The following is a 20,664-nucleotide window of genomic DNA, read 5'->3' on the forward strand; positions in this document are numbered from 1 at the left end:
GCCACACGTAGTAATAATACACGGGAGGCAAAAGAAGCACTGGAACACCTACGTGAAATAGCTGCCAAAACAGGTCTACAGATATCGTATGAGAAGGCTCAATACATGTAACGACAAACCAACAATGCATACATCCTTAAAACGATATATGGATCCGTAAAAAGAGTCGAAAAATTTAAATATTTACGGGAATACATACAAATAGGAGCATCAAACAAGGCATCCAACATAGAACGAACAGAAAGACTCAAGAAAGCACATTATAATAAGAAAAGCATATCAAGACAGGCCAAAACAGTTCTATTACCAGATGCACTGTATGTGTCAGAAACGACCACAATTGGAAGATCAGGCATTATAGAGACAGAAAAAGTAGAACGCAAAATTCTCAGGAAAATATTCGGACCAATACATAAAGATGGTATATGGATGAAAAGTAACACTAACAGACTCACAGACATGATCAGAAAAGGCAAACTAAGTTTTTACAGACACATACAGAGAATTGACAACACCAGACTTACAAAGAGAATCTTTGATGTAGTAAAACATTCAAGCCTTATAACAAATTGGTACCATGAAATAGAGGAAGACATAAGGCAGCTGGTGATCAACAAACAAATGATAAAAGACAGAAAGGAATTCAGGAACAAAATTAGAAACGCAAAATTTATGGTAAATGAGAAGACGAAGATGGGAGTATTATGGACGGAACAAAGGAAACAAGAACATAGGCAAAGGATGAAGAGATTTTGTGAAGAGAAAAGGAAAAAAGGAAAGAAGTGTAAATTGTGTCATCATGAGATATTTGAGTTCAAACACTGTCCATTAGGGCAAAAATGATATGAATGAATGAAATACAGGTGTGATCCAAATGAAATCCAGTTTCAAAAAATTTCGAAAAGTTGTGTGATGGAGTTGGTAGGTGGCAGTAGTGTTCCTAGACGTTCAGAAAGTGACCGACAGGTGGCAGAGTTATGCTAGAGCGCAGTAGAAGGCAGCAGCGTCCTCAACAAGAAGGCCATCCCTCTGTCAGCTTGCACCGCTAGTGAGCAGTGATTTGTGACGCTTTTTTTTATTTTTTAAAATATTTTTTAGTAGTGAAGTTGTCAAATCAATCGATTTTCATCACAATGACAGTGTAATGACAGAGGAGAATACTCTCTTGGTGGAGGAGTCTGTAAAGGAGAACAAATGCAAGCTCTGAACGAAACAGCCACAATCCGGAAAATTAGTATTGGTTCAGTGCGGAATACTGGTCACAGTGAACTGCACTTCAGTAAGGTGTCTGTAAGATGGGCGCCATGTCAGTTAAGTGCCGAACTGAAAGATCCTTGCTTCGATGCTTGTGAAGTACTTTTGCACCTTTTCCACATCGAAGGTGATGCATTTATGGAAAAACTGTTACAGGCAATAAGACTGGGGTCCATTACCAGGAACGAAAAGGTCAAGGAAGGAGTGTCGCCATAGCTCAACTTTCAAAAAAACTTAATCATCTGCTGGAAAAGTTACGCCCATTCTCTTATGGGTTTGCAAATGGAATAATTTTGGACAATTACGTGAATAGTTGTGTAATGGTAACCACTACTTCTTATTTAGATCATACTGAAAAGCCAAGTTCACCCTGCAATCACCACAACATGACAATGCCCGACCATATAAGCCCATAAGAGAGTTGAGACTGTTGAGGAAATATCAGCGCACACTCCGCTGCAGAGTGAAAATCTCATTCTGGAAACATCCTCCAAGCTGTGGCTAAGCCATGTCTCCGAAATATCCTTTCTTTCAGGAGTGCTAGTTCTGCAGGGTTCGCAGGAGAGCTTCTGTAAAGCTTGGAAGGTAGGAGACGAGATACTGGCAGAATTAAAGCTGTGAGGACGGGGCATGAGTCGTGCTTGGGTAGGTCAGTTGGTAGAGCACTTGCCCGCAAAAGGCAAAGGTCCAGAGTTCGAGTCTCGGACCGGGACACAGTTTTAATCTGCCAAGAAGTGTTCAGGAAATTAATTGCTGGCCAGCTTGCCTCAGGTGAGAATACAACGCCTTTATGATGTATGATTGATTGACATGTCATATACACTGAAGTTCCAGAAAAACTAGTCTGCACATGCTTATTTAAATACAGACAAATGTAAACAGGCAGAATACGGCGCTGCGTTGGCTACGCATATATAAAACAATAATTGTCTGGCGCAGTTATTAAATCAGTTACTGCTGCTACCATTGAAGGATATCAAGATTTAAGTGAGTTTGAACGGAGTGTTATAGTCGGCACACGAGCGGTGGGACACAGCATCTCCGAGGTAGCGGTGCAGTGGGGATGTCCCGTACGACCATTTCGCGGGTGTACCGTTAATACGAGGAATCGGGTAAATCTTCAAATCCCTGACATCGCTGGGGCCGGAGAAAGATCCTGCAAGAATGGAACCAACGAAGACTGAACAGAATCATTCAATGTGCCGCAATTGCTGTAGATTAAAAAAAAAACGGCTCTGAGCACTATAGGAATTAACTACTGTGGTCATCAGTCCCCTAGAACTTAGAACTACTTAAACCTAACTAACCTAAGGACATCACACACATCCATGCCCGAGGCAGGATTCGAACCTGCGACCGTAGCAGTCGCGCGGTTCCGGACTGCGTGCCTAGAACCCCTAGACCACCGCGGCTGGCTGTAGATTTCAGTGCTGGGCCATCAACAAGTGTCAGCGTGCGAACCATTCACCAAAACATTAGATATGGGATTGTGAAGGCGAAGGCCCACTCGTGTACCCTCGATGACTGCACGACACAAGGCTTTATGCCTCGCCTGGGCCTGTCAACACCGACATTGAACTGTTGATGACTGGAAGCATTTTGCCTGATGGGACGAGTCTCGTTTCAAATCGCATCGAGCGGATTGGAGTGTAAGGTATGGATACAACCTCGTGATTCTATGGACCCTGCATCTCAGCAGCGGACTGTTCAGTCTGTTGGAGGCTCTAATGGTATGGGGCGTTTGCAGTGGGAGTGATATGGGACCCGTGATATGTGCGGATACGATTCTCTAACACGTGACACTTTCGTAAGCATCGTGTCTGATCACCTGCATCCATTGATGTCCACTGTGCATCCTGACGGACGTGGGTAATTCCAGCAGCACAATGCAACAGCGCACACGTCCAGAATTGCAAAAGAGTGGTTCCAGGAACGTTCTTCTGAGTTTAGACACTTCCGCTGCCCACCAAACTTCCCAGACATGAACATTATTGAGCATATGTGGGATGCCTTGAAAACATGCTGTTCACAAGAGAGCTACACCCCGTCGTACTCTTACAGATTTATGGACGGGCCTGCAGGGTTCACGGTGTCAGTTCCCTCCAGCACTACTTCAGACATTAATCGGGTCCATGCCGCGTCGTGTTGTGGCACTCCTGCGTGCTCATGATGACCCTACACGATATTAGACAGGTGTACCAGTTTCTTTGGCTCTTCAGTTCGGTAAATAAATCGGTGTTAAAGCTATTAATATACACAACTGAATGAAAGTCCAATAGTCCTTTGCAACTTTTAACTTGCGCCTTCTGGTGTAGGTAAATGCTGTGCCTCGTGGTATAGCGAGCAGTTCCAGAATGCCGCATGGTAAGATTTGGTCTTGGTATGCACAGTTCACAGCCCTCCTCAGTTGGTAAAAACCATCATCGGTGATGAATGTCATGTCTGTGCTAAAATCATGAACTGCCATCTCTTTACCGATTGCAATACGTTCCCGTCGGCCAATTCCAACCAACAGATAACGCCCCTCATAAACGTTATCCAGGACAGTATTGGGTCTAAAAGTTGACACACTCATGTGTGTGTAATCAACATAGCACCTGGCTACACAAGCTATGTGCGTCCAGTATGTTGTCAAAGTGTGTGCAGCGGTTGCCATTCAGGTAGTGAGATGGTGAAGGAAATTCGTTCATTATTCAACAGTTTCAGAAGAGACAATGCATTGACTGTCTGCTGTGTAGTGTCGTGTGCGGTCAATGAAAGTAGCTGAAGCCTGCTACCGATGCATTATGGCTCCTACATACCCCGGGAAGAATTCATCAGAACTGTACACTTCATTTTGGGGTACATGGGGCTTATCACTGGTAGACCTGAGATTAGGAGGAGCACCACCAGTGAAACTGAATGGTTTAACCTTGAATAGGCTTATACATCAGTTGAATTCAATTATGGAAATATATTCGCAGTTGCGAATATTAACTACCGTCAACTGTGCATATCATAATGACGACAATGGAATTTTATGCCAGAGTGCTTTATGCAAGCGGTCGCCTCAACCACTTCGGTTATACGTGAACCTCATCCAAACTTTCATATGCCACAATCTTCACTCGTACATTACGTATATTAGCGCCAGGGTGGATATATTTATTGAGAGTCGAGGGGATGGTGTTGGCGAATAAATACGAGATAGAAGTGCCTGTGTTATTAAAAGTTGGGTTGGGCTGTTTTGGGGAAAGAGACCAGACAGCGAGGACATCGGTCTCATCGGATTAGGGAAGGATGGGGAAGGAAGTCGGCCATGCCCTTTCAAAGGAACCATCCCGGCACTTGCCTGGGGCGATTTAGAGAAATCACGGAACTCCTAAATCAGGATGGCCGAACGCGGGATTGAACGACGTCCTCCCGAATACGAGTCCAGTGTGCTAACCACTGCGCCACCTCGCTTGGTGAGTTATTAAGAAGTGTGGCGCTATGTTCTTTCGGATATAAATGTATGTCCAAAGGAACATTGCATCGTACTTTTTAATAATACAGGCACAGCTATTTCGTATGACTGACATTCACTAAAATGTACTTCCTAGAATCAATAGGAACGAAATCAGTGGTATTCATTGACATGAAACGGTATCAATGAAATTTGTTCATAAATGCCAAACATACACTGTAATGAATATATTGCTACAATTTAAAATCTGTACCAGACCGTAATTTGAAAATGGTGAATTTAATTCGAATGATACACGAGGTGCGACAATAAAGTAATGAGACTGATGTGAGAAAAAGATGTTTACCGTTTTAGTCAAGTTTAGTGTTGTATCCTTCTGATTGTACACACTTTTTCCAGCGCTTCTGCCATTGATGGTAACATTTCTGGAACTCATCTTCCGTAATATCCTCCAAGACCCTCATCACAGATTATTGGACATCTTGTGTTGTTTGAAAATGGTGTCCCTTGACCGCCGTTTTGACTCTTGGAAATAGAAAAAAGTCGCGCGGAGCGATATCTGGTGAATAAGGTAGCTGTGGTAGTACTGAAATTTGTTTTGAGTTTAAAAATTGCTGTACTGACAGAGCAGAATGGGTTGGCGCATTATCATGATGTAGAACCCAATCTTTTTCTTGCAAAGATCTTCAGTTATTATTAGACGAACCGTTTCTCGATTGATGTTCAGTTCTTCTGCAATCATTTTCACAAATAATCTTCGTTCAGATCGTATGAATTAACGCACCATGGCCAAGTTGACATCCATCCGTGAGGTTGATGGTGGTCCACTGCAATCTTCATCTTCAACATTCGTTCTACCTTCATTATACATTTTGTGCCAACGAAAAACTTGAGCTCTTGATACAACCTCCACTCCAAAAGCCTTCTGACGCTTACCGTAAGTAAAAAGAAATGGCATACCATTGCAAAATATAATGCGGTTCCATTTCTGTGACGAGAGACACAAACACTTGTTACCTTGTTATAGCACAACTCACGACTGAGCAGTTGCATCGATGTGCCGCTTGGACTAGAAGCAGCTTATAGACCAAGGTCAAAGATATTGTGCTTATGCAAGTCTGCAACTCTGCTTCTCTTGCAAAGAGAATCAGTCCCATTACTTTATTGTCGCACCTCGTATACTCCTATGGCATAGAAAGCCAAACAAGTAACAATGATATATGTTCAGAAATGCTGAACATACTAGAAAACGCAAAATTCTGATGGTTCGAAGTTTGTAGAAAATCACGAATCAAACATTCTAAGTTCACTTGTATTAATGGATATCCTACGACAAGCTAACGCACAATATTAGCATCAAATTTCACACCGCATGTTTGCAACAGCCCTGGAAATGCACCCACAACTCCTGGTTGATTAATGTGATATTTCGTGCTAAGTAAGAGATCTGGATACAACCTGTCGCTTGTTTCAACACTTGTATCATTTACAAATATAAGAATGTTCATATCTTGTGTTATCTTTAGCAGGAGTTTACAGATTCGAAGAAAAGCTATGAAAAAAATAGAAAATGTAGGGATTGTTGATGGTGTAAACAGCAATCAGCCACAAATTGGTTTCAGCTGACTTCATTCAGGAATTACCGTTATCGTTTTCGAATTGTTACAGAAATCTTTCGTGCTTTCCTCAAAACACCCTTATGTTAGTTAATTTAAGGTAACTCACACTTCATTTCGTAGCATCAGAATCAGGTAGAAAATCTTTAACTGCTTGGTAACATTGGAGATCAACTTTACAGTTTTGTACATACATAACTAACTGCTCATTACCTATCTATTTAATTTGCAGTGTCACAACTAATGCAATATTAAGATATCGCACTTGTATTTGTTGAGTAAAATAGATACCTGCTGTCCTCATTTTCCCATGTAGCACCTTAACGTTTTGTGTATATCACGTGACAAACTTCGATAAGTCAGAAGATTGCACACTTCGTTTCTTTATAAATATAACATCAGAGAGAAACAGAGAAAATAATATTTCTTGAACCTTGCCCATATGTATTTCACAACACTGAATTTTACACACTTTTTTCAAAATTACAGGACACCAGACAAGATGGCACTGGCCTTGGGGCTGTACGACGTCTTGAAAGCCATCCGTACTGGTACGTGCGATCTCTACAGGTGCCGTGCGATGCAAGACGAACCATTCGGAAGTCCGACGTAAAATTGCAGTTTTCTGCCACGACACTGGATGGCCTATAGTCACAGTGGCGGCATTAGTGGCAGAACTGTGAACCGCCACACTGACCAGAGATGAACACTAAAGGAGCGTCCTTCAGAAGTGTTTGAAGCAAATATGTATCATTCCAGCAGCGCCCAGTTCAGTATTGAAACCTACTTAGAAAATCTGTGAAAGTTTGTGGAACTCGCTGTGTTTACAACTGTAGATCTTCCACTAATGAACGGATTCTAAGATTTGTTGAGGAATGATAAAACTGATGGTGGTCTGTTCACCACATTTAGGAGGCAACAGGGCAATCCCGCGGCCAATTGGAGTGTGTGGCGCCAAGTTTTCGTCGTTTAAAAATGGTGCGTTGTCGACCAACACAACATTGCTAATTTTGGTTACTACTGGAATCAGCTATCCAGCGTTAAAATTTCGTGACACAATTTTTCTCCACCCTGTATATTCGAAAAGCAGTTCACTTCATATTAGATTTTAATAAAATTTAATTTTATAAACATTCAGATGAGCATTTTATATATATATATATATATATATATATATATATATATATATATATATATATATATATATATATCTGGAAAACTTCTTGATCGATTTACTTCAAATCTTGCCTGTCGTACATTTAGACGGATTTACGCCTTGTATATACACTCCTGGAAATTGAAATAAGAACACCGTGAATTCATTGTCCCAGGAAGGGGAAACTTTATCGACACATTCCTGGGGTCAGATACATCACATGATCACACTGACAGAACCACAGGCACATAGACACAGGCAACAGAGCATGCACAATGTCGGCACTAGTACAGTGTATATCCACCTTTCGCAGCAATGCAGGCTGCTATTCTCCCATGGAGACGATCGTAGAGATGCTGGATGTAGTCCTGTGGAACGGCTTCCCATGCCATTTCCACCTTGCGCCTCAGTTGGACCAGCGTTCGTGCTGGACGTGCAGACCGCGTGAGACGACGCTTCATCCAGTCCCAAACATGCTCAATGCGGGACAGATCCGGAGATCTTGCTGGCCAGGGTAGTTGACTTACACCTTCTAGAGCACGTTGGGTGGCACGGGATACATGCGGACGTGCATTGTCCTGTTGGAACAGCAAGTTCCCTTGCCGGTCTAGGAATGGTAGAACAATGGGTTCGATGACGGTTTGGATGTACCGTGCACTATTCAGTGTCCCCTCGACGATCACCAGAGGTGTACGGCCAGTGTAGGAGATCGCTCCCCACACCATGATGCCGGGTGTTGGCCCTGTGTGCCTCGGTCGTATGCAGTCCTGATTGTGGCGCTCACCTGCACGGCGCCAAACACGCATACGACCATCATTGGCACCAAGGCAGAAGCGACTCTCATCGCTGAAGACGACACGTCTCCATTCGTCCTTCCATTCGCGCCTGTCGCGACACCACTGGAGGCGGGCTGCACGATGTTGGGGCGTGAGCGGAAGACGGCCTAACGGTGTGCGGGACCGTAGCCCAGCTTCATGGAGATGGTTGCGAATGGTCCTCGCCGATACCCCAGGAGCAACAGTGTCCCTAATTTGCTGGGAAGTGGCGGTGCGGTCCCCTACGGCACTGCGTAGGATCCTACGGTCTTGGCGTGCATCCGTGCGTCGCTGCGGTCCGGTCCCATGTCGACAGGCACGTGAACCTTCCGCCGACCACTGGCGACAACATCGATGTACTGTGGAGACCTCACGCCCCACGTGTTGAGCAATTCGGCGGTACGTCCACCGGCCTCCCGCATGCCCACTATACGCCCTCGCTCAAAGTCCGTCAACTGCACATACGGTTCACGTCCACGCTGTCGCGGCTTGCTACCAGTGTTAAAGACTGCGATGGAGCTCCGTATGCCACGGCAAACTGGCTGACACTGACGGCGGCGGTGCACAAATGCTGCGCAGCTAGCGCCATTCGACGGCCAGCACCGCGGTACCTGGTGTGTCCGCTGTGCCGTGCGTGTGATCATTGCTTGTACAGCCTGTCGCAGTGTCCGGAGCAAGTATGGTGGGTCTGACACACCGGTGTCAATGTGTTCTTTTTTCCATTTCCAGGAGTGTAGAAAATGTGAGGAAAGCAAACCAGAGACTGCGTTTTATTAGCAGAACACTTAGGAGATGTAACACTTCTACTAAAAATACTGCCTGCACTGCGATTGTCCCCCCTCTTTTGGAATAAAGCTGCGTGGTGTGGGACCCTTACCAGGTAGAATTAAAGGAGTACATTGAGAAACTTCGAACAAGTTCCGCACGTTTTGCATTATCCCGAAATAGGGGAGAGAGTGTCACTGATATGAACAGGATTTGGTATGGACAGCATTAAAACAGAGGCGTTTTTCGTTGCGGCAGAATCTTCTAAAGAAATTTCAGTCACCAATTTTCTCTTCCGCATCCGAAAATACTTTGTTGACGCGGACCCACATATGGAGGAAAGATCATCATAATAAAATAAGAGAAATCAGATCTCGCACGGAAAGCTATGTTGTTGTTGTTGTGGTCCTCAGTCCTGAGACTGGTTTGATGCAGCTCTCCATGCTACTCTATCCTGTGCAAGCTTCTTCATCTCCCAGTACCTACTGCAACCTACATCCTTCCGATCTGTTTAGTGTATTCATCTCTTGGTCTCCCTCAACGACTTTTACCCTCCACATTGCCCTCCAACACTAAACTGGTGATCCCCTGATGCCTCAGAACATGTCGTACCAACCGATCCCTTCTTCTAGTCAAGCTGTGCCCCAAATTCCTTTTCTTCCCCATTGTATTCAATACCTCCTCATTAGTTATGTGATCTACCCAATTAATCTTCAACATTCTTCTGTAGTACCACATTTCGAAAGCTTCTATTCTCTTCTTGTCCAAACCATTTATCGTCCATGTTTCACTTCCATACATGGCTACACTCCATACAAATATTTTCAGAAACGACTTCCTGACACTTAACTCGATGTTAACAAATTTCTCTTCTTCAGAAACGCTTTCCTTGCCATTGCCAGTCTACATTTTATATCCTCTCTACTTCGACCTTCATCAGTTATTTTGCTCCCCAAATAGCAAAACTCCTTTACTACTTTAAGTGTCTCATTTCCTAATCTAATTCCCTCAGCATCACCCGATTTAATTTGACTACATTCCATTATCCTCGTTTTGCTGTTGTTGATGTTCATCTTATATCCTCCTTTCAAGACACTATCCATTCCCTTCAACTGCTCTTCTAAGTCCTTTGCTGTCTCTGACAGAATTACAATGTCATCGGCGAACCTCAAAGCATGTAAATATAGCTGTTCGTTTTTTCCGCGCGCTGTTCGAGATTGCAGTAATAGAGAATTATTGGGAAGGTGGTTCGATAAACCCTGTGTCAGGCACTTAAATGTGATTTTCGAGTATCCATGTAGATGTATAAAATGGCGGAACGAAGAAGGCACAGTTAATTACGAAATTTTATACTGTGTATTGTGAAACCATCATCAAACGTGATGAATATAAGGAACCCTTCGATACTGGTGGGTATCGATCGTTTCATTTATTAAAAATTGGGTAAGACTTAATAAATCGCTTTCTATGTAAACCATATGCTTTGTGAACTCCTGCTCTCATTCGATCTGCCTAGAGTAATTTTGAAGTTAATTACTAATCCCTGTGATCTGTTTCACTTTTGCGGGAAGATACGATGTTAAAGACAGACTTGGCAATCACAGCGAGTGGAAGCTGAATGTTTATTGTCAACCACTTCTTTAAGTGTCAGAACAAATGGCTAAGTCACCCATTGAGTTATTCTGATTTTGGGTTGCAGATTATGCTATCTTCTTTTCTTTGGCGTGTTTCCTCAATATTTTTAATGTTGTCTTATTCTGTGTGTAAAGAAACTACGAATTTTATTGAAAATATGACAACATTTAAGTTTTACATAATAAGGCGCTGCACCACAGTGCACTACCAGCGATGGCACACCACGGACTATTGCCGAAAAGCTTTGTACTCTGTGTAATTGTAATATTAAGAGGGAGAGGCCTGTAATGAATTAGGGTGACGACGGTCTGAACTTTGGTAGAGTCTGTACATGTGGAAGCCAATTGTAATAATATATAATTGTTGTAAGCCGTCTTTACAATTATGTAATTCATAAAATTGTGTAAGACTGTGGACGTGTTTTGAATGGTTGTTGTTGTAACTAAAACTGTTTTTTAACTAGTGAATTTCGGAATATACGGTATTAACTTACAGATCTCTGTCCAGCGTTTCAATTGCAATTTCTAAACCCCAGTTTTCGTTTTAGGTTACTGGTGCAGCCTTTTTGCAGCACACTCTTTTATTTTTAGCGTGCAACTCTTTGCCATCGTCAGTGTGTTTTGTTTATTGAAAACTGTAAAAGGTGAACATGTTGTAACCGATCTAACGAAGTGAGGTCTAAGGAAAGTTTTTCTTCGTTCTGCTTCCACCGTGATTTTATATTATATGGTTTTGCAGGACAAACTGTATGGTGTCCTGTACTGATAACTTGTCATCTGCAAACCAAACGAAATAAACGTGGATTTCATCTTGGATTTAACACATCCCTTGATTTTTGAAAATCAAGCTATCTGTGCAGGACACCGAACAGTTCGTCTTGCAAAATCATGTAATGTAGAATCACGGTAAGATGCAAAACGAACAAAAACTTTCCTTAGGCCTCACTTTGCTACATCAGTTAAAAGCTAAAATATGTCCACGTTTTACAGTTCTCAATAAGCAAAACCCAATGATGATGGAACTGAGGTACTGAAAGATGTTTGGATAAAAAAGAAATACAGTGTGTCCGCAAGAAAGCTGCAAACACGGAAAGGAAGACAAGAGCTGCAGATCCATAAGATGAATACCCAATTTCTATGTTTAAATATCTATGTGTGCGCGAATGTGAGGATGTGTGAAGGGCGACGTGTTAAACACAACCTCCGCCGTGGTGTTTGCATTTTGTGCTAATCATTTAATAACATAATTTCATTTACTAAGTGTAAATAATTTTCAACCCGTTCTCCACCCAATGGTATAGATGCAGATTCCCGTGCTGCTTGTAATAAGGACGCCCAACTCTGAATTAAAAATGAACCTTTTTGGTAATGCATTACGATTAGCTCATTTCAGCTCTGATACAGCACAGTTTCGCTGAACATGTGAGATCACATTCATGTACAGAAAGATATTCAGATTGGATTTAAATTTGACAGAACGAGATTTCGGTGGTGATTAACTGAAGAGAAGTGATAAACATTATTTGTTGCTCTATTCACTAAAAGTTTTATTTGACATTGCATTCAAAATACCGTCTTCGTCGTACTACATAAAATATTATTGCGGGAAAAACTCGACGCAACATTCAGTGAATAAGACAACTAACCCACCATGCAATCAGCCAATTAGCAAATTTTTAATTTATGATATGAATAATTTTGATTTTACTAAAAATGGCGAGTATCTGTAAAGGTGTTGCATCACTGGAAATAACCTCTTTTGACACAGTATGTCACAATATACAGGGTGGTCCATTGATAGTGACCGGGCCAAATATCTCGCGAAATAAGCGTCAATCGATAAACTACAAAGAACGAAACTTGTGTAGCTTGAAGGGGGAAACCAGATGGCGCTATCTCCGTTGATCCATTATTGATCGTGGGACGACGGCTGGCATGAACTTCTTGATGCAATAATTTACTTGCAGCCGTATGTATTGTAGAAATTTATTTTATTTTATGAACTTCTATGTGCTACCAGTTTCGGCACTATATTGATGTCATCTTCAGGCCCAGCGCCTCACTCTGTGTCGCCTGGCCACCAAGAGCTGTTGCAGGACTATTGATTCACGGCTCCAGTTATATGGCTCCTTCCGTGTATACCGGTTTTACGACTATGACGAGTGGGGCCTGAAGATGGCATCAATATAGTGCCGAAACTGGTAGCACACAGAAGTTCATAAAATAAAATAAGTTTCTACAATACATACGGCTGCTGGTAAATTATTGCATCAAGAAGACAGCGCTATGGTTGGCCCGCTAGATGGCGCTGCCATAGGGCAACTGATATCAACTGCGTGTTTTGTTTTAAATAGGAACACACATTTTTATTACATATTCGTGTGGTACGTAAAGAAATGACGAATGGAAAAACTAGTAGAAGCCGACCTCGGGGAAGATCAGTTTGGATTCCGTAGAAATACTGGAACACGTGAGGCAATACTGACCTTACGACTTATCTTAGAAGAAAGATTAAGGAAAGGCAAACCTACGTTTCTAGCATTTGTAGACTTAGAGAAAGCTTTTGACAATGTTGACTGGAATACTCTCTTTCAAATTCTAAAGGTGGCAGTGGTAAAATACAGGGAGCAAAAAGCTATTTACAATTTGTACAGAAACCAGATGACAGTTATAAGGGTCGAGGGACATGAAAGAGAAGCAGTGGTTCCGAAGGGAGTAAGACAGGGTTGTAGCCTCTCCCCGATATTGTTCAATCTGTATAATGAGCAAGCAGTAAAGGAAGCAAAAGAAAAATTTGGAGTAGGTATTAAAATCCATGGAGAAGAAATAAAAACTTTGTGGTTCGCCGATGACATTATAATTCTGTCAGAGACACCAAAGGACTTGGAAGAGCAGTTGAATGGAATGGACAGTGTCTTGAAAGGAGGATATAAGACGAACATCAACAAAAGCAAAACGAGCATAATGGAATTTAGTCGAATTAAGTCGGGTGATGCTGAAGGAATTAGATTAGGAAGTGAGACACTTATAGTAGTAAAGGAGTTTTGCTATTTTGGGAGAAAAATAACTGATGGTGGTCGAAGTAGAGAGGATATAAAACGTAGACTGGCAATGGCAAGGAAAGCATTTCTGAAGAAGAGAAATTTGTTAACATCGAGTATAGATTTAAGTGTCAGGAAGTCGTTTCTGAAAGTATTTGTATGGCGTGTAGCCATGTATGGAAGTGAAACATGGTCAATAAATAGTTTGGACAAGAAGAGAAAAGAAGCTTTCGAAATGTGGTGCTACAGAAGAATGCTGAAGATTAGATGGGTAGATCACATAACTAATGAGGAAGTATTGAATAGGATTGGAGGGAAGAGAAATTTGTGGCACAACTTGTCCAGAAGAAGGGACCGGTTGGTAGGACATGTTCTGAGGCATCAAGGGATCACCAGTTTAGCACTGGAGGGCAGCGTGGGGGATAAAAATCGTAGAGGGAGACCAAGAGATGAATACACTAAGCAGATTCAGAAGGATGTAGATAGCAGTAGTTACTGGGAGATGAAGAAGCTTGCACAGGATAGAGTAGCATGGAGAGCTGCATCAAACCAGTCTCAGGACTGAAGACCACAACAACAACAACGTAATGAAATATGAATGTTTTTGTTGGACCACTTTTCTCGCTTTGTGATAGATGGCGCTGTAATAGTCACAAACATATGGCTCACAATTTTAGACGCCCGCATCTCGTGGTCGTGCGGTAGCGTTCTCGCTTCCCACGCCCGGGTGCCCAGGCGGGGTCAGGGATTTTCTGTGCCTCGTGATGGCTGGGTGTAGTGTGATGTCCTTAGGTTAGTTAGGTTTAAGTAGTTCTAAGTTCTAGGGGACTGATGACCATAGATGTTAAGTCCCATAGTGCTCAAAGCCAATTTTAGACGAACAGTTCGTAACAGGTAGGTTTTTAAAATTAGAATACAGAACGTAGGTACGTTTGAACATTTTATTTCGATCATTCCAATGTGATACATGTACCTTTGTGAACTTGTCATTTCTGAGCACGCAGGATGTTACAGCATGATTACCTGTAAATACCACATTAATGCAAAAAATAGTCAAAATGATCTCCGTCAACCTCAATGCATTTGTCAACACGTGTAACGACATTCCTCTCAACAGCGAGTAGTTCGCCTTCCGTAATGTTAGCACACGCATTGACAATGCGCTGACGCATGTTGTCAGGTGTTGTCGGTGGATCACGATAGCAAATATCCTTCAACTTTCCCCATGCAAGGAAATTCCAGGACGTCAGATCGAGTGAACGTACGGGCCATGGTATGTTGCTTCGACGACCAATCCACCTGTGATGAAATATGCTATTCAATACCGCTTCAACAGCACGCGAGTTATGTGCCGGACATCCATCATGTAGAAAGTACATCGCCATTCTGTCGTGCAGTGAAACATCTTGTAGTAACATCGGTAGAACATTACGTAGGAAATCAGCATACATTGCACCATATAGATTGCCATCGATAAAATCGGGGCCAATTATCCTTCCTCCCATGATGCCGCACCATACATTAACCCGCCAAGGTCACTGACGTTCCACTTGTCGCAGCCGTCGTGGATTTTTCGTTGCCCAATAGTGCATATTATAGCGGTTTACGTTACCGCTCTTGGTGACTGATGCTTCGTCGCTAAACAGAACACGTGCAAAAAATCTGTCATCGTTCCGTAATTTCTCTTGTGCCCAGTGGCAGAACTGTACACGACGTTCAAAGTCGTCGCCATGCAGTTCCTGGTGCACAGAAATATGGTACAGGTGCAATCGGTGTTGATGTAGCATTCTCAACACCGACGTTTTTGAGATTCGCGATTCTCGCGCAATTTGTCTGCTACTGATGTGCGGATTAGCTGCGACAGCAGTTAAAACACCTACTCGGGCATCATAATTTGTTGCAGGTCGTGGTTGACGTTTCACATGTGGCTGAACACTTCCTGTTTCCTTAAATAACGTAACAATCCGGCGAACGGTGCGGACACTTGCATGATGTCGTCAAGGGTACCGAGCAGCATACATAACACACGCCCCTTGGGCATTTTGATCGCAATAGCCATATATATACTAAGATGGTATCTGCTGTTTCGGACATGTCGGAAAGAACAGATACCATCGGTGACCATGCAGCTCGTTAGAATGAATTTACAATGAAATGAACACCTTTAGCTGCTTACAGGCGTTGACATACGTCAACGGGGACAGATGGAAATGTGTGCCCCGACAGGGAGACCACCCCGGGTTCTAGGGTTCTAGGCAACTTCTCAGAGCCGGTAAAGAAACCACCGCTGAGTGCTTCAACTGCTGTAATGGAAGTCATCACCCCTATATTCAGGGGCATTGCAAATGAAAACTTATCGAAGAAATGTCATCATGGCGGTACCCCAAACCCAAATGAAAGTTTGTACCAATGTGTATGGGAAAGATCGCCAAAAACCATTTTTGTGGAAAGAAACACACTTGCTGTTGTTTATGATACAGTTTTATGTTTTAATGATGGTGTGCAAAGCAAAAAATATGTTTTAGAGAAAATGGGAATTAAGCCCGGAGTGAACTGCATCAAATCTTTGTATGTGATAGCGTGTAGTGAAATCAGATAAATCTTTTTTGGAGGTGATAAAATCAAGAATAGTGCATCATAAGAATGTGAAAAGGAAGAAAACTGGACAGTTCTAAAAGAATTCCAAATACTAGCAGAAACTTTAACGGCCATTTTCCGCAAAACGCAAATTTCTGTACTTTGGTACATGTCACATCCAAAATGAATATCCTATTACTTTCAAACTTGGTGTGCTTATTCAACTCGAATTCATTAATGCTAAATTCTAGAATTTTCTAAATCTATTAAAAACTGTGGTAAAAACCGAGAGAATAAACAATAAAATTTAGCTTTTTCTAAACATGAAGTTTAAAATGTAACAACTCATTCATTTTTTCACAAAATTAAATTTCTAGAGATTAATACAATTGTAAGTATGGTTTGTATGCTGTGAAAAATTCATCGAAGAATCTCTCTTACTTATGAAGAAAAGTGTACCTATAATAACAAATTCAGCCAATAGTAAGCGAAAAAATTATGAAATTGCACATTTAAAAAATTTCTTTTTGTTTTTCAACTGAATCCTTCCTAGTCTTGCTGACAAAGTTTTAATTGTAAAAGTGTAGACAGTGGAAATTAAACTGTCCTGTGGTGCCTCTCCTGCTCCAAGTCGGCCCGTTTGACGCCCTCCCCCCCCCCCCCCCCCCCCCTAAAGTGCTGGTGCACATTATTAACCGTCGCTTGAATCTAAAATTGTTAAATAAACACTTTCATGTTGTAATAACATCCACTTTCAAACAATTAATATTAAGAGTTAGAGCTGTGTTCATAAATACTCATTGTAGGTCAGAAAGATCACGAAGCATCCGACTGAAGATTTTCTTCGCAGCAAGCCTTTTTACGTTTCCTTCTTAGTCTTGTATGTTCAAATGCCTTATTCTAATGAAGCTTCTAGACCTTACGAAGAGAGAAACAACTGTGTGATGCGTTTGGGGATCACCTCCTGGGATCACTGACGTCCAGTCATTACCAGTGATGTAATCTGAATGCAGAAATAGTTTCCCTGAGACTGAACAAAAGAAACTGTCAATATGAGACCGAATTTGGCCTGGAGTGAAACATTGTCTAACTTGTTGTCTTATTGCAGAAGAAAACTGGCAACTGACTTTAAATAATGAAAATCCACGTGAGTACTAAATCTAATCCGTTAAATTTCGGTTACACGATAACTCGTACAAGTATAAAGGCCGTAAATTCCATGGAATACTCAGGGATTACAGTTACGAATAACTTCAGCTCCAATTATCACAAAATAATGTGGCGAATACAAACCATAGATTGTGGTTTATTGGCAGAACACTTAGAAAACACAGCTTGTCTACTAAAGAGGCTGCTTACACTACGCTTGTCCTCCCTCTTCTGGTAATGCCATGTGGTGTGGATCCGCATCATATAGGATTCACGGAGGACATCGAAAAAGTTCCACCAAGGGTAGCTCGCTCACCCGGCTAGCCGCGCGGCATAACGCACTGGTTCCCGAGCAGGGAGGCGCGTCGGTCCACAGCACAGCGGGTTAGCGATCGCGTCCGGTGTGCCGGCCAGCCGGTGGATGGTTTTTCAGGCGGTTTTCCATCTGCCTTAGCGAATGCTGGCTGGTTCCCCTTATCCCGCGACAGTTTCATTGTGTCGGCGATTGCTGCGCAAACACCGTTTCCACATAAGCGTACACCATAATTCTTCTACCAGGCAAACATTTGGGACAACATTCGTCTGGTATGAGACCATGGGGAGAGGGGTCCGCTGGCGGCCAACCCGCACAGCAAACCTGGGTTCGGCGTGGGGCGGCGGTGGGGTGGGTGGACTGCTGTGGCCTGCTGTGGGGTTGTGAACCACTGAGGGCTACGGCGGGGCGAAGCCTCTCCGTCGTTTCTAGGACCCCGGTTTAATACATACATTCAATGGTAGCTCGTTTTGTACTATCGGGATATACGTAAGAGAGTGTTAAGAACGCCATATGTGAATTAGGGTGGCAATCACTGAAACAGAGATGTTTTTCTTTACATTAGGATTTTCTCACGAAATTTCAATCACTATCTTTCTGCTCCGAATAAGAAAATATTTTTTTAGCTCCGACTTGCATAGGGAGAAATGGTCACCGTAATAAAAAAAAAAAAAACAGAGCTCGTACGGAAAGATTTAAATGTTTGTTAGTCCCGCGCGCTGTTTGCAAGTGGAACGGTAGTGAAATAACTTGCAGGTGGTTCAATGAACTCCTTGTCAGGCACTTAATCGTAAATATTGAAGAGTGGTTGTGTGGATGCAGAAGAAGCGCATCTGTTTACTTCCACAGCATATTTGTGATACTTGGTTTGCAGGGTCCTGTTACTTTCGATGCATAGCTTTCTCTCCTCAGCAGTTGTATCTCAGTTTTTAACCTGTCTCTTCCGTATCTAGCAATAACATCTAGGTCAAGAATGACCTCCATGCCGGTTCTTTGATTTACTTTAATTATTTTCGAAGATAAAGTTTCTAAAGCAGAGACCGCTCTCTTCTCTTTTCACCGGCGATCTCTATAAAAAAAGAAAGCGAAAATAATTCCAGAGACGATAATACACAGAAATGTGTGTGTAAATGGGATGAATATCTGGCAGTTATATGTAAGTTGTACTTGCTGGTGCTTGCGACCGCCGTGGATGCATCGCCATGCCAATTTGGAGTTTTTAGTGATGCCAAGCGTCACCGTTTAATTAACTTTTCGAAGAAAAGCCCAAATGCTCATATTTTTAGGTCCCGTTCATAATCCTCGGGAAGGAAATGGTCTCAACAAAGCGTTGCACATCAACAGGGTCAGTTCTTTTGCACCGTGACACCCATTTGCGCTGTAGTTATCTTATCGAAATCGATGGTAAACGACATCTGCAGTTTTGTATGAGCAGTTTTTGCATTTAGCAGTAGCACAATGATTTCTTCTTCTGCTAATAGTACTACATCTACATCATACCCTGCAAGCCACCTAATGGTGTGTGGTGGAGGGTACTTTCGGTACTACTATCTCATCTCTCCGACCGTGTTCCACTCGCGAATAGTGCGTGGGAGGAATGATTGTCGGAAAGTCTCTGTATTGGCTCTAATTTGTCGAATTTTCTCCTCGTAGTCAATACCCGTAATGTACGGGAGTGTGAGGGACGGGGGCGTAGGGGCAGGGAGTAATATGTTGTCTGACTCCTCCAGAAAAGTGCTGTCCCGAAATATCAATAGTAAATTTCTCCGTGATGCACAACGTCTCTCCTGCAACGTCTGCCACGCCAGCTAAACGATCCCGTAACGAAACGTGCGGCTCATACTATTTATTTCAACGCAGGGATTTTTAAAATTGCTTCCATTAACAGCGTACGCGTAGCATTCTGGTGTGCCGCTTCTCACTTCCTGTGTTCCTAATGACGCCGTTTCGCCAGCAGTCTGCGAGGCATTTCCTTGGCAGCATCATCATCTTGTGGGCCAACTGTTTGATCATTGCAAACGGCAGAGCGCTACGTGAAAGTTATCGTTAATAGTACTCTGAGTGACGGACTTGTACTTTTTGTGCCGGGTGATCAAAAAATCAGTTGTTGTTGTTGTGGTCTTCAGTCCTGAGACTAGTTTGATGCAGCTCCCCATGCTACTCTATCCTGTGCAAGCTTTTTCATCTCCAAGTACTTACTGCAACCTACATCCTTCTGAATCTGCTTAGTGTATTCATCTCTTGCTCTCCCTCTACGATTTTTACCCTCCACGCTGCTCTCCTATACTAAATTTGTGATCCCTTGATGCCTCATAATATGCCCTACCAACCGATCCCTTCTTCTAGTCAAGTTGTGCGACCTCTTCTCCCCAATTCTATTCAATACCTCCTCATTAGTTATGTGATCTACCCATCTAATCTTCAGCATTCTTCTGTAGCACCACATTTCGAAAGCTTCTATTCTCTTCTTGTCCAAACTATTTATCACCCATGTTTCACTTCCATACATGGCTACACTCCACACAAATACTTTCAGAAACGACTTTCTGACACTTAAATCTACACTCGATGTTAACAAATTTTTCTTCTTCAGAAACGCTTTCCTTGCCATTGCCAATCTACTTATTATATCCTCTCTACTTCGACCATCATCAGTTATTTTACTCCCAAAATAGCAAAACTCCTTTACGACTTTAAGTGTCTCATTCCCTAATCTAATTCCCTCAGCATCACCCGATTTAATTTGACTACATTCGATTATCCTCGTTTTGCTTTTGTTGATGTTCACCTTATATCCTCCTTTCAACACTGTCGATTCCGTTCAACTGCTCTTCCAGGTCCTTTGCTGTCTCTGACAGAATTACAATGTCATCGGCGAAACTCAAAGTTCTTATTTCTT

At 42.5% G+C, this 20,664-nt stretch overlaps 1 protein-coding gene across 1 annotated transcript in view; it reads left to right on the top strand.

The window, feature by feature from the left end:
* LOC126291427 (MHC class II regulatory factor RFX1-like) overlaps nt 1–7,448 on the top strand; it is a 140,685-nt gene extending 133,237 nt beyond the window's left edge. Inside the window, exon 8 of the mRNA XM_049984943.1 lies at nt 6,805–7,448. Coding sequence (XP_049840900.1) covers nt 6,805–6,928 — 124 coding nt within the window. The 3' untranslated portion in view covers nt 6,929–7,448. The remainder of the gene's footprint in view (nt 1–6,804) is intronic.
* The last annotated feature ends 13,216 nt before the right edge of the window (nt 7,449–20,664 follow it).

This window comes from Schistocerca gregaria, chromosome 9 (assembly GCF_023897955.1).
Source record: "Schistocerca gregaria isolate iqSchGreg1 chromosome 9, iqSchGreg1.2, whole genome shotgun sequence".
NCBI lineage: Eukaryota > Metazoa > Arthropoda > Insecta > Orthoptera > Acrididae > Schistocerca > Schistocerca gregaria.